At 40.8% G+C, this 14,332-nt stretch overlaps 1 protein-coding gene across 2 annotated transcripts in view; it reads left to right on the forward strand.

The window, feature by feature from the left end:
• The window catches only part of MAP2K5 (mitogen-activated protein kinase kinase 5), a 271,699-nt gene that overhangs the window by 154,317 nt on the left and 103,050 nt on the right, over window positions 1–14,332 (forward strand). For both annotated transcript variants that reach the window (XM_061430173.1, XM_061430172.1), the window contains exon 16: window positions 8,323–8,394. In XM_061430173.1, the coding sequence (XP_061286157.1) occupies window positions 8,323–8,394 (72 nt within the window). The remainder of the gene's footprint in view (window positions 1–8,322; window positions 8,395–14,332) is intronic.

Below are 14,332 nucleotides of genomic sequence, written 5' to 3' on the forward strand. Positions count from 1 at the left end.
ACTGAGTGAAGAGTGTACAAAACCTCCCAGAATATGTTTTTCCACTTCTTATTAATAAGTATTTCAAAGTAAAAAATTTTAAGAAGTTTCGTTGGAAGGTGGCCACGCCCATTTATTTCTGTGTTGTCTGTGGGGGCTGTAGCGCTGCAGTGGCAGAGGGGGATAGTTTTGATGGTTGCAGCAGAGACCATATGGCCCACAGAGTGAAAAATAACTGTCTGGCCCTTTGCAAGAAAAGTTTGCCAACCTTTGGTCTATGCCAGTAAAAGCTATTTCTGACACTGAGTGCTTTTAATTAATCAACCTGTAATTACTGAGCGCCTTCCATGCAGTTAGCCAGGTATGGTGGCACCACTCTGTAATCCACATAAGATTTTGGCAAAATAGGAAACATGGCATTATATGTGGCCATGTCATGTGTGACATAATAAAGGCTTCAGTTTACCGTGCATACCTTTAGAGAATAAGAAGGCATATAATATACGAATTTGATGATTCAAATAGTAAGTGAAAAGGGCACTTACAAAAGAGATCACTTTGGGAGGATGAACAAAGACAGAATTAGAGGGTGGAGTGACATGAGTGGGGGCTGGGAGGTATAGGGTAGAGGACAAATAATAAATTGTGAGTATCTGCAACTAGAGGTCACTAATATAGTGCACTCATTTTGCATCTATGTCTCTCACTTTATATTCATACCTGTTTCAGTACAGTGATAATAAAAACAATAGTAATAGTGAACACTTAATTAGAACCATGCACTAATCACCCTTTTCTTTACATATCAGTTCAGTTCAGTCGCTCAGTCGTGTCCGACTCTTTGCAACCCCATGGACTGCAGTGCACCAGGCTTCCCTGTCCATCACCAACTCCCGGAACTTGCTCAAGCTCGTGTCCATCGAGTTGGTGATACCATCCAACCATCTCATCCTCTGGTGTCCCCTTCTCCTCCTGCCTTCAGTCTTTCCCAGCATCGAGGTCTTTTCCAATGAGTCAGTTCTTCGCATCTGGTGGCCAAATTATTGGAGCTTCAGCTTCAGCATCAGTCCTTCTAATGAATATTCAGGACTGATTTCCTTTAGGATGGACTGGTTGGATCTCCTTGCAGTCGAGGGGACTCTCAAGAGTCCTCCAACACCACAGTTCAAAAGCATCAATTCTTTTTCGCTCAGCTTTCTTTATGGTCCAACTCTTGCATCCATACATGACTGCTAGAAAACCCATAGGTTTGACTCTGTGGACCTTTGTCAGCAAAGTAATGTCTCTGCTTTTTAATATGCTGTGTAGATTGGTCATTTTTCTTCCAAGGAGCAAGTGTCTTTTAATTTCATGGCTGCAGGCACCATCTGCAGTGATTTTGGAGCCCAAGAAAAGAAAGTCTACCACTGTTTCCATTGTTACCCCATCTATTTGCCATGAAGTGATGGGGCCAGATGCCATGATCTTAATTTTTTGATTGTTGAATTTTAAGCCCGCTTTTTCATTCTCCTTTCACCTTCATCAAGAGGCTCTTTAGTTCCGCTTCACTTTCTACCATAAGTGTGGTGTCATCTGCATATCTGAGGTTATTGATATTTCTCCTGGCAATCTTGATTCCAGCTTGTGCTTCATTCAGCCCAGGATTTTGCATGATGTACTCTACATATGTTAAGTAAACAGGGTGACAATATATAGCCTTGATGTATTCCTTTCCCAATTTTGAAGCAGTCTGTTGTTCCATGTCTGATTCTAATTGTTGCTTCTTTACCTGCATACACGTTTCTCAGGAGGCAGGTAAGGTGGTCTGGTATTCCCATATCTTGAAGAATTTTCCACAGTTTGTTGTGATCCACACAGTCAAAGGCTTTAGCATAGTCAGCGAAGCAGAAGTAGGTATTTATCTGGAATTCCCTTGCTTTTTCTATGATCCAGCAGATGTTGACAAGTTGATCTCTGGTTCCTCTGCCTTTTCTAAATCCAGCTTGAACATCTGGAAGTTCCTGGTTCACTGGTACTGTTGAAGCCGAGCTCGGAGAATTTTGAGCATTACTTTGCTAGAGTGTGAGATGACCGAACTCTTTAAATCCTCACAATCAACCTGTGAGGTAGATAAATATTGTTCTTTTACAGATGGCAACAATGAGGGATAGTGAAGCTAAGTGACTTAACCAATTTCATACAGCTAATAAGTAGCAGAGTGAGGAGTCAGACTTCTGTAATCAGCTTCCAGGGACTGAACTCTTTAACTGCTGTGCCTCTCACTCTATCCAAATTATTTATGTGTCTCTCCAAATCTAGATTAGTATATTCAGAGTTTATTCTGGTTTATTCTCTGTATCCAGTCCTTCACATGGTGCTAAATGAATGAATCAGTTCATGAAACCTGCATTCCAAAAGTGATTTGTTCACTAATTATAAGCAGACGATTTAAGTTTTTGTATTAAGTATCTTACTTGTGTGATAAAGTATAAAAGACCCTCAGATGACTCAGATACAACCCACTAGACTGCTCAAATATTGAAAAGAAAATAAAGAAATAGCCTTGCATGTGTGAACAGTCTCACTTTATTCTCCTATAATCTGAAATGTTAGGTATAAGAAAATGGTAATTAGGACAAAGATAGGGTAGCTTTTCTAAGATTATAAAGTCATTAGAACAAACAAGCAAATAAACAGTAACAATTTATGGGCATGTTAAACAGTGGTCCTTGTAGGAGACTTGAAAAGCCATCTGGTCCCTCCTCGATGATCTAGAAAATGAAGTGGCATGTTCAGGTACACATTACATCTTAGGGGCAGGTAGGTAATTAGGTTTAATGGACATTTTAATCCAAAGCAAGAAACATTTTCAGCTATATTTTAACAGGATTTCTTCCAGAAGAATTACAAGTGGAGTCCAGAAGGTTTGGGGAGTTTATATTAAATCATTTCTTGAAAATTCTAATCACTAGAACTTGTACTCTTGTTTTAAAGATAGAAGTCTCTGAAACTTTAACCCACTATTGAGTCATTGTAATTTATTATAATTTTCTAAAATCAAATATAAAATTTTGACATTATTACTGTGAATTTCTGATGTTTTGAAATTAAGAAATCTTATGCAAATACTTGTTCTTTGGGATCAGAAAGTCGGTCTAAATAACTATTCCTATCTTCTGAACGTTTTTTCCACCTGGACTCTTCCTATTCTTGGAAAGTATCTTTTCCCAGATTATAACCTGTTCAGATTCCATGATCCGGCTTGGTTGGCCATGCTCATGCAGTGATCGTAGTGATAGGGGTGATGATTAGAAGGAGGCCAGCATTTATTAAGCATCCCCATGTGGCATGTACTGAATTGAGCACATTACATGGATTGATTTAGTCTTCAGACAACTCCATTAGGTATACATGTTGTCTTTATTTTACAGGTAAGGAAACCAACGGTGAAGTAACTTTAGCCCAGAATCTCAGAGCTGGCCAAGTAGTGATGGTCAAGATTTAACTAGGACACCAGCTTCTAGTTTCTGGTGGTAGCACATTAGGGTATGTGGACCAACTCTTCTGCTGAAAAATGCGAATTAGAATACTTTTAAAAACCATCTCAAATACACTGAAGAGCTAAAAAGACAACTGGAGATTCCCAGGATGGTTTTCAGAAGGAAACCTACAACAGAGGGGAAAATAGAATGTTAGAGTACCAAAGCTACTTATTCCTGAGGATATTTTCCTGTATTGCTGAGGATATTTGTATGTGTTGCAGCTGTGAATTGATAAGGGGGCTCCCTTAAGGCAGAGGGTCTCAGAGGAGATCTTCCCCATACTATGCTGGAAGCTTGAAGAGCCCCCTACCCCACCAAAAGCAAACAAACAAACAAACCAGATCCAAAGCTGCTCTTCCCCATCCCAGGGAACAAAAGAGCAACAGGAAGAAAAAGAAAAAGGGGGAAACTTGTGGCCACAGACTAACTCTGGCACAAATTTGTACCCCGGATGTTTGTATATGTGACCTGAGTTAGAAAAGGAGCTTCACGTTGAGAATATTGTTTGAAGTAGACCCATTAACCTGAGGCCTCAGAAAACCTCTGTGAAATTTTTTTCCATAAACAAAAACTGTAAAGCAAAGAAAACCAGGCCCACAAAGAAACAGAGCAAACCAAAGAACCAGCAGGAAAAAGGTTGCAACAGACTTTAGATCACAAATTTTAAAAGTGACATAGTTGATATGAGAAAGTCTCAAACAAAACTACTAGATAAAAATGAAAAACTCACTATTTGGTAGCATGTTGAAGACGAGAGAGAATTAGTGAACTGGAAGATAGATTGAGTTAGAGCAGTGTGACTGCAGAACCCTGTCTAACCTGAATGTTCTACTATCCACATAGTGATCTTGCCAGCTTAAAAAAAAAAAAAATAACCCATTGTTTATGATATTGAGATATATATATATATATATATATATACACACACACTTTTTTTTAACATACTGTTATTGTTTTTCAGTCTCTCAGTCATGTCCAACTTTTTGCGACCCCATGGACTACGGACACCAGGCTTCCCTGTTCTTCACCATCTCCTAGAGCTTGCTCAGATTTGTTTCCATTAAGTCCGTGATGCCATCCCATCGTCCTCTGTTATTTCCTTCTCCTCCTGCCTTCAATCTTTCCCAACTTCAGGGTCTTTTCTAATGAGTCAGCTTTTGGCATCAGGTGGCAAAAGTATTGGAGCTTCAGCTTCAGCCTCAGTCCTTCCAATGAATATTGAGGATTGATTTCCTTTATGATTGACTGGTTTGATCTCCCTGCAGTTATTACCTACTAACCTAAAGTTTTGTGCATACTTTGTTAATTTTCTGAATAGCCTAACCCTGAGCAGAAATTCCTTCATGGGAAGAAGTAAGGGATGGGATGTACCAGATATCGTCCTGCTTTTGACAAGTAAACCCTAGGGTCTTGTGTTATGAGAGAATGTAAGTCGCTCAGTTGTGTCTGACTCTTTGCGATCCCATGGACTGTAGCACGCTGGGCTCCTCTGTCCATAGAATTCTCCAGGCAGGAATACTGGGGTGAGAGATTCCCTTCTCCAGGGGATCTTCCCAACCCGGGGACTGAATCTGGGTCTCCTGCATTGCAGGCAGATTCTTTACTATCTGAGCCACCAGGGAAGCCTGTCTTTTGTTATAAGTAGAGACAGTTCTGGAATGAGTTAACTAAATCTGGGTCCTAGTAGTCACAGCAGTAAGTGGAGGGATGGAGTGTGCACGCCATCTTGGAGCAATGCTCTTTTAGATCCTCTGCTTTTAAATCATCACCACTCCTTAGTGTTGTCAATAAGAACAGACCAGAGTTTTCCCTCTACACTTAAACTTCAGTGCAGAAGAGCTTCAGACAAGAGTCATATTTTTCCTTTAAAAGCTTTCCATACTGGTGACAAATGTCATGCCAGAAAGTAACCTAGCTTTTGCTTTTTACCTGAAAAATACTCATCACAGATCTCTCAATAGTGTGGTACCTGGCTGTTGGCTTTGTTTTGTTTTGTTTTGGAAGGAAGAGGACAGAGTGGGCCATCTTGGCTTCAAGTGTGAGAACAGATTTGAGTTGTGCAGTCTTAGGCCATCAAGTCCTGGCTCCATAAATTCAGAATGTATTGCTGCTGCTGCTGCTGCTGCTAAGTCGCTTCAGTCGTGTCCGACTCTGTGCGACCCCAGAGACGGCAGCCCACCAGGCTTCCCCGTCCCTGGGATTCTCCAGGCAAGAACACTGGAGTGGGTTGCTATGTATCGGGACTCATCTTGTACCCAAGTTAGTTTCAGCAGCCTGGACACATTTTTCTAGTCCCAACTACTGTACGAATTCTTGAGGGCAGACCTGTGGAACCGGCTGCCTGCTATGTGCCAGGCATGGTACTGGATGTGAGATAAGAACCCTCCTTGCCTCTTAGAAACAGACCATCAACTGGATGGTTACAACTCAGTGCAATAAGTTAATGTGAAAAATATGAAGAGCATTTTAAAGATGTACAGAGGCAGAGATTCATAATTCAACCTGAGGAATGGGAAGGAGTTTTCATCTAAAAAGGGTGGCCATTGAAGGGTGGCCTTAGAAGGGCCCTTTCTGTGCACTAAGCAGAGATGAGAAAGGCAGATCGTCCCATCTGTAGGAAACAGAGACATGTTTAGTGACTGGGGCCGAGTTTACTGAAGATTCACCCAGAGAAATAACTTTCTAAAATGAAGGTCTCCCAGAGCTACCTCCAGAGATTCTGATACTGGAAGTTCATTTGTAATAAGCATAGGCAGTTCTATGATGATGAGTCCAAGGCTGTATTTTGAGAAATACTGACCAGGTCACGACTAGTGTGTGGCTCTTCTGACTTACAGTTCAGAGGGGCCGTTTGACAGAAAAGAACTTCGGTTTTGCAGTCAGATGTACCTGGTTTGAATCCTGGCTGTGTACTTATATAATACATTTAGTATTTAATCCATAACTCTACACTTTGGCAAGTCATTTAATCTTACTAAACCTCAGTTTTTACATCTGTAAAATGAGGGCAATAATACTTGTCAGGTTGTATGAAGTATAGAGGATACAGAGTATCTAGCCCAGTGTCTGGGACAAACTAGGTGGTCATTCAGTGGTAGCTATTACTATCCTTTCCCAGTAGGTACAAATTAAACCTCTCTGGCCTCATTTGCCTTATTTTTTAATTGGGGATGATGAATAGTACCAGTCTAGTATGGGTGTTTATGAAAAGCACTTAGAACAATGCCTGGCACGTGGAAATTCTTCAGTAAGTGCACAGAGTAATGACGTCATCGTCGATGGTGATGATGATGGCATTACTCCTGTAACTGGCTGGCTGATTCCATATGGATGCTTCCGATTATGAATGGATCTCGCTAGAATTGGATAATGAGTTCATTCAGATATGACCATGGAACTTGAAAAGTGATGGTAGCAGGAATTAGAACATAAAAAAAAAGTATGAGGGGATTGGAATGACCATGTCTGTTAGCGGCTTGGAGAAATGGTCACATGACTCTCGGCCCTTGGGAAGAATTATTCTTGGTAGGAAAGGTATTCTACAAATTAAATAAATAAAGGAAGGGAAGTAAGACAATCCATCCTGCTATCTTAGGGTAGGGCTTTATGTAATTTTATGGAAAATGGTCCCAGGAGAAGACAGTAAATATACTGAGATAGCCTGGTAGGTGGGAGTGGGAAGTCGGTTACAAAGTTCGGGTCCCAACTAAGCCAACTCACCTGAGAGTATCTGGCCCACATCTCCCATACCCCTGATGTATCCCCTGCTGGTGAGTGGTGAATGCCCATTTCTTCCCATCTGCAGTGGACCAGACTCACCCTGACTCCAGTTACTACCAAGGGTGGCTCATGCAGGCTTTTAAAGGACGATGGCTATGGTGACTTCCAAGAATTCCAGGGATGGTACCAAGAATAGTGTACGGTACTGGGGGCCAAGAGGTATGGGTCATGATCCTAGCCCTGCCGTTACTAGCTCTGTAACCTTAAGCAACCATTCCATCTCAGTGAGACCTCAGTTTCTCTTACTCATTTGTTCATGTGTTCGTTCAGAAGACTCCTGTGAAGTACCTTACTGAATGCCAAATCCTGGAGGCATAGAGAAACTAGGCAGCAGCCACGCCAGTATGGAATTAGTCTGTTGAACTAGAGAGTGTGCAGCTAATTGTTAGAACAGGTATTTTCTACATATCTTGAATGGAGGACCAAGAGTCCCAAAAGGACCTTTCAAACTGTTCCCTGGATTATATCAAAAAGAAGCCCGATAAATGGGATAAAATGTTGAGCAGTAGGTGAATCTGGGCAAAGGAAATACGGGTTTTCTTTGTACTAGTCTTAATCTTAAAAATTTCCTACAAGTTTAATATTAATACAAATAAAAATTTTAAAATAGCAGAATTCCTAGTGATTCAGACCCACCTCTCAAAATGCAAATACATGATAATATTATATAATGTCCTGTAATTTGTCACTCGACAGCTAAGGCCACTGGATTTGGTTTGAGTTCAAGTCTCAGCTCATTTACTAGTTTAGGACTTTGCCTTATATCCCACGAATGTGAGCCTTCATTTTCTTTGTCTTTAAGATAACAGTTTCCCTCACAGGATCTTTTTGAGGATTCAATAAGATTATATCTAATATATCTGTATTACCTATACAATTTCTATGGCTTATCTGTATAATCCACATACATATAAAATTGTTTTTCTGTTCCTAATGTGCTGTGCAGATATTGGTGACTCTGCCTTAGCTGAGCGCACTTGAGCATATGTGTTTCCTGGAGTAGCTTACGTCAACTCACAAGCTCCCTTCTGTTTTCTTTCAGCCTGAAAGAATTTCAGGGGAGCAGTATGGAATTCATTCTGATGTCTGGAGCTTAGGAATCTCTTTCATGGAGGTATGTTAATTGCAAATAGATGCTCTTATGTATATCTGTACCGATATATTCTATTAGGAGAAATGAAGATTTGAAAAAAAAAAAATTAAACTTCCAGTGTGTTATGTGTATATGTAAACAGAGGTTAACTCAGTAGTCCTTACTTTGATACCCTTACATCACTATTTTAAAGTGCTTTTTCTCACAGATCACCTGTGTAAAACTTAGCTGGAGTGCTTCTTAAGAATACAGGTTCCCGGACTCCCATCAAAAGACCAGTTAAATACACATCTCTAAGAATTAGCATTATTAACATGTTCCCAGTGTGATCCTTATGCACATGAAATGTGGAGAACCTAGAAATTCCAGAAAAAGTATGTGTGATAGCAGCCTTGTTGGAAGGCATATATGACTTCTAGAGGTGATTACCTTATTAAAGAGTACAGCCCTACTCATTTGGATGTATAATTTCTATATGTTTGCATAGAAAGAAAAAAACCACCTTATTCCAGTTAGAATCATATCACGTGTTGCAGGACAGAGTATGAAATGATTTGAAGGAGGATAGGTATATGTACATAGCACAGTTTTAATGTATCTCTTTACAGCTGTATTTAGAATGGACTTTATTTTAGTATGCTACATGTGCCCCCACTAGAACTTTGTGCTAGGGTTTCTGTACAGTGATTGTTGATCTATAAGGAAATGCGTAGAATTTGTATTAGATGGAGACCTGCCTCAGCATGAATTACAGCAGTATAGAGCCTAGATATCCACTAGTGTTTCAAGTGATGTATCTTACACGCTTTGATTCAGATAAAAGAGAACTCTTTAAAACAGTAAAAAGAACTCCTTAAATAAGATCATGGATAGAGTTGCAGTCACAATTCCATCACTTTTTTTTTTTTTTTTGGGTCAAATGCTTTTTCTGTGATTTTTGCAATGCATGAATGCAGTTGAATTTCTAAGGAGATATCTTCAGAGTCAATTCACCTGCACTATAGAAAGAAAGCAAAAATATTCAGTGTTTATTGAACCATATTTTTCTGCTTCTTCATGAAAGGGGCTCTAAGAGGAAATACGGTATATATGAACAGCTGAGAGATTGGCAGTGCTGGTGGACAGATGCTCAGAACTGAGTCTCCCAACAGAATCCTGAAGGGCGTGTCCAGTTAGCCTGTCTCAGGGGAAACTAGTACCTTTGATTTGTGGAGCTCAGCTCTAGCTGTTACATAATTACCCTTTGTATATTTTAAATCATTGTCATTGAGTATACTTGATAAAAGACCAGATATAGTGTGGAACATTTGCGAGGTTGCACAGTATAAAGATAAGAGTCCTAGACGGAATGGAAGACCTGGGTTGCAGTTATAGCTTTGTACCTGGTTTTCTGGGTAGCCCTGTGCAAGCCCCTGTGCTTAACTTTGGGCCTCAGTTTCTTCTGCTGCGAAATAATGATCTCTAAGCCCCTTTCCAAACTAACATTTTATGACTCTAAGCAGTCTGCTCTTGCCTTTCTTTAACTTTCTGCAACAACTCTAGAATAGTGTGACTTAAAAACATGCAGAGGCATAGCAATACTGCCAAACAGGGTAACTAACAGATTTAAGATTTAGAGCACACCATTCCTTCCTTTCATATTCATTTCTTCATTCCATGTATTGAGCTCCTGCTATGTCGAGTAGATAGGTAATGGGGATATAGTAATGAAGGACACTCCATCCTTGATTCTTGTGAAGTAGCATTTGGTGAGGGGGGTGGAGTGTTTGGGAAGGATACTGAGTATATAATTTATATATATATAAAAGTATATAATACTTTTATATATATATATAAAAATACTTTTATATATATATAAGTATATATATAAATACTTATATATATATATATATATAAAGTGTATATTAAAGTATATAATACTGAGTATATAAACAGAAGGATAACTGAGTATATAATTTTTCAGGTTGTGGTAAGTCCTATGGGGAAAAATGAAGTGGAGTCCTCCTTTCCGATAAAACAGCCTTTGAGCTGAGACTTGAATGGTGTGAAAAGAGCGGGCCATCAGGCAACAGCAAATAATACAAGAGACCTGGGTTACTTGAGTGGAGTTAGCAAGGAAAAAATGGGAAAAAACACATTCAGAGTGGTAGCCAGGGGCCACATCATATGCAGCCTTGTTAGCCATGGTCAGAATTTTAGATGTTACTCTGAGAGTAAATTATCTGAAATATGTTTTCACAGGATAGCTGGGTGCTCTATGGAGCACAGAATATAGAAGGACAATCATGGAAACAGGGAGACTAGTTAAGATAGGTAGGTAGATAGATACTTAATAAATATAACATATTTATGTTGCATATTGAAATGTATGTCTGCCAGCATTTTGCTGAGTGCTCAGGATACAAAGATTAATAAAAAGAGACTCTGTTGTATAGGAAGGGAGATTGCCATTGATGTACTTGGGATTTTGTTGATCATGTTCATTTATCCTGGAGGTAAACTATTAAATAGTCTCTAGAAGACTGAAGAAAACAGACTCGTTGAATTTATAAGATTAAGGTGTAAGGAACTGTGTGAAAAAGTGTCAGCAGTGAGTGTGAGACACTTGGAGGCCTGGAGGAGCGCCTTGGCTCATGCACTAAAGTGGGGAGTAGAAAAGTACCACTGGTCAAGAGTGAGGGCTGAAAAGAGGTCAGTGTTTTACTGCTCCCTGCGTTTTAAAATAGATCCTGAGGAGCCAGATGTTAGAAGGAGGAAGAGATGGCCTTAGAGGATGTAAAGTGCAGTGTGATTATGATCATCATGAAGAGTTGTTGAGCACCTCTGTGTGTGGGATACTTAACTAAATGCTTTTGAAAGGAACTATGTGATCACAGTCTCTGTATTCTGGGAGCTTATGACCCAGCAGACACGCAAGTGAGAACAAATGACCGAACACAGGTGGTGAATTAAGTTTTTAGAGAGAAGAGTAAGGCCCTGGCATGTGCCTTATGGGTTTCCCTGGTGGCTCAGTGATAAAGAATCCACCTACCAATGCAGAAGGTGCAGGTTCAATCCCTGGGTTGGGAAGATCCCCAGGAGAAGGAAATGACCACCCACTCCAGTATTCTTGCCTGCGAATCCCATGGACAGAGGAACCTGGCAGGCTACAGTCCATGGGGTCACAAAACAGCTGGGCCATGAGTTAGCGACCAAACAGCAACAATGTGTTTTATACCAGATTCATTTGGGTACAAAAATATGTGATGTGAAGTAGGAGTCAGAGGCTTTGAGTCCATAGATGAGAAACTGTGTGTGAGTCAATAAGGAAGAGAACCCCAAGGTTCTTTTTTTCTAAGGAGCAGATGTGATAAGAATATTACCTGAAGGGATTGGGAAGTCAGCCCAACAAAGGCGCTTAAGGACCAATGTCTTTGTTTTCATCATGGTGTGCTAGGAATAGATGTGGTAAATCCTGTTCAGAATCACTGTAAATGGAGAGAAGTATGAATCTCAATAGCATTTTAAAATTCAGAGTAGAAAATTGTGTCCTGAAACATAGTTAACATCTTCAAAGAGTAATTGCTTCTCTACTGTTTATCCTCACCTTTAAAAACAAGGTTCCCTTCCTAGAAACACACTGTAGAGAGTAGACACTTTCATTCATTCAATAATTATTGTTTAAGCACTTATCATGTAGTGAACCTTAAAGAGTGGAGCACACTAAGATGAGGAAGGCTTGCCTGTGATAGAGAAGACAGACACTTAAAGCCCAGAGCAGTGTGACAGTCATTAGTGAAAATGAAGTACTCTGAGCCACAAAGGTTCAGGCGGGGAGAGCAAGACAGGTTTCTCAAAGGAGCTGACAGTTGAGCTTGGTTGTCTTAAAGGGAGTTGCCCCTTGGAGAAAGAAGGAAGAGATGGAGGAGCGCTTCCCCATCCCCCAGCACCCTCTAAGGTGAGATCTTTGTAAACCTTTCAGGAGAGAGCAGATGTCCAAGTATGCAGGATCTACCTACTTGTGTGGATACCTTCCTCAAAATGTTTTGAGTCAATCAGTTTATTCCCCTAGAGTACCAGGTGGTAAAGAAACACGGGGGAGGACTCCCCTGGCGGTGCAGTGGATAAGAATCCACCTGCCAGTGCAGGAGACATGGGTTCGATCCCTGGGTTTGGAAAGATTCCACACACCACAGAGCAGCTAAGCCCATGTGCCACAGCTACTGAGCCCGTGCATCCTAGAGCCCGGACGCCACAGCCACGGAGCCCCGTGCTGGGACTTCTGAAGCCTGTGCGCCTGGAGCCTGTGCTCCGCAGCAAGAGAAGCCACCACAGTGAGAAGCCACGAAGAGTGGCCCCTGCTCACCACAACTAGAGAACGCCCATGCAAAGCAAAAGACCCAGCACAGCCAAAAATAAACAAACAAAAGTTTAAAAAGAGGCAATGGGATAAGAATGTGGGAAACTGAGCAAAGGAATTTTCCTGAAGTTACACAAGAATCAAATAGAGACAAAATGGGATCTAGAGTTTTCTTTCCCTTCTACTTCTACCTAGCACCCTCCCGTAAATTCCATAAGATCCCTGAGGGTTTTGGTGACTCAGGAGTCAAAAGGCTGCCTTCACTGCTTTAAACTCCTAAAATACAGGTTCACCCTTGCCTGCCTTCTTCATACTTCCCTCCCCTTGTTAATGTGCTGTCACAGTCCCCATGGGGAGTCATAACAAGACCTCTCGCCACACTCTTCCATAAAAGATGATGCTACATGCCGCTAAAATGTGCCATTTAATAAGTCACAGGTACATCTGTGCCTTAAGCACAGAATCTTTAATATCAGACTGTCTTTAATCCAGCAGCAACACTGCCCCCATCTTCTGTCAGTTCAGTCTCCCTCTTTCTGTGAGATAAAATGGGTCTTCTCCATGATTTTGTTACCTATATATAGCATTTGGAGTTGGCTGAAATACGATAAGGGATGGAAGTTATCCTTAAGAAGGGAAAAAATGAGATGATTCAGCTTAACTAGAGCATGGTGGTTTTACTAAGATATGAAGATTTCAGCCCCTTTCTGTGTTTTTGTTTCTGATTTTCAACTCAGACCTTAAGATGTGTTGTAGTTCTCCTCATGTGAATTATAGAACAAAATAAAGGTCATTGCCATGTAAGGGGTTTATAATGGGGAAGAGAACCCACATGGAATTAACTGCTCTTCTTCCTTGAGCCTTTATGACAACAATCAGCATGAAAATGAAAAAAAAAAATAAGTGAGACCACTAACAGGCGTACAAAGTGTCTAAACAAGGACAAGCTGGGAAGATTGATCCTGCTCTAAAATACTTGTTTGACTCTCGTAGAGAGATCCCACCGATTCAGTTGACCGGGTGATTTTTAGGACTGTTCACCCTTCTTGCTGCTCTTTAAAGACTTCAGGGCTACACTTTAGAATGAAAAAGAGTGTGTCCACAGTAAAAACTGATGGTCTTCATTCCTAGGGGCAGGGAGCACCTAAAACGCTTTAGGGCAGGGTTCCTTCGTTTCAGTGCTTCTCTCTTCTCCCACGGAACCAACGGCTTGAGAGTCCCACGGTTCTTTCTCACTAATTAGTTACCCCATTCGTACTCTTTTCTTAATTTATTTATTTTAATCGGAGGCTAATTACTTTACAATACTGTGATGGTTTTTGCTATACGTTGACTTGAATCAGCCATGGGTGTATATGTGTTCCCCATCCTGAACCCCCTCCCACCATTCATACCCTTGTGTCACCCGAATCACAACACAGATCTGTAGGAGGGAAGTAAGCAGTCATATTTGGAAAAGCTGGACTTTTCAGCTGGTCCTAATTGGGTCAAAAAGTGAGTCAGCACATGCCCTCCTCTATCCTCGCATTTTTAGCGCCCAGAACGAAGCACACACATCTAAAAAAGGCACCAGGTCAGTCGTCAGGGTTCTTACTCTGAGTGTGCTATCCAAGTACATAT

Source organism: Bos javanicus, chromosome 10 (assembly GCF_032452875.1).
Source record: "Bos javanicus breed banteng chromosome 10, ARS-OSU_banteng_1.0, whole genome shotgun sequence".
Classification (NCBI taxonomy): domain Eukaryota; kingdom Metazoa; phylum Chordata; class Mammalia; order Artiodactyla; family Bovidae; genus Bos; species Bos javanicus.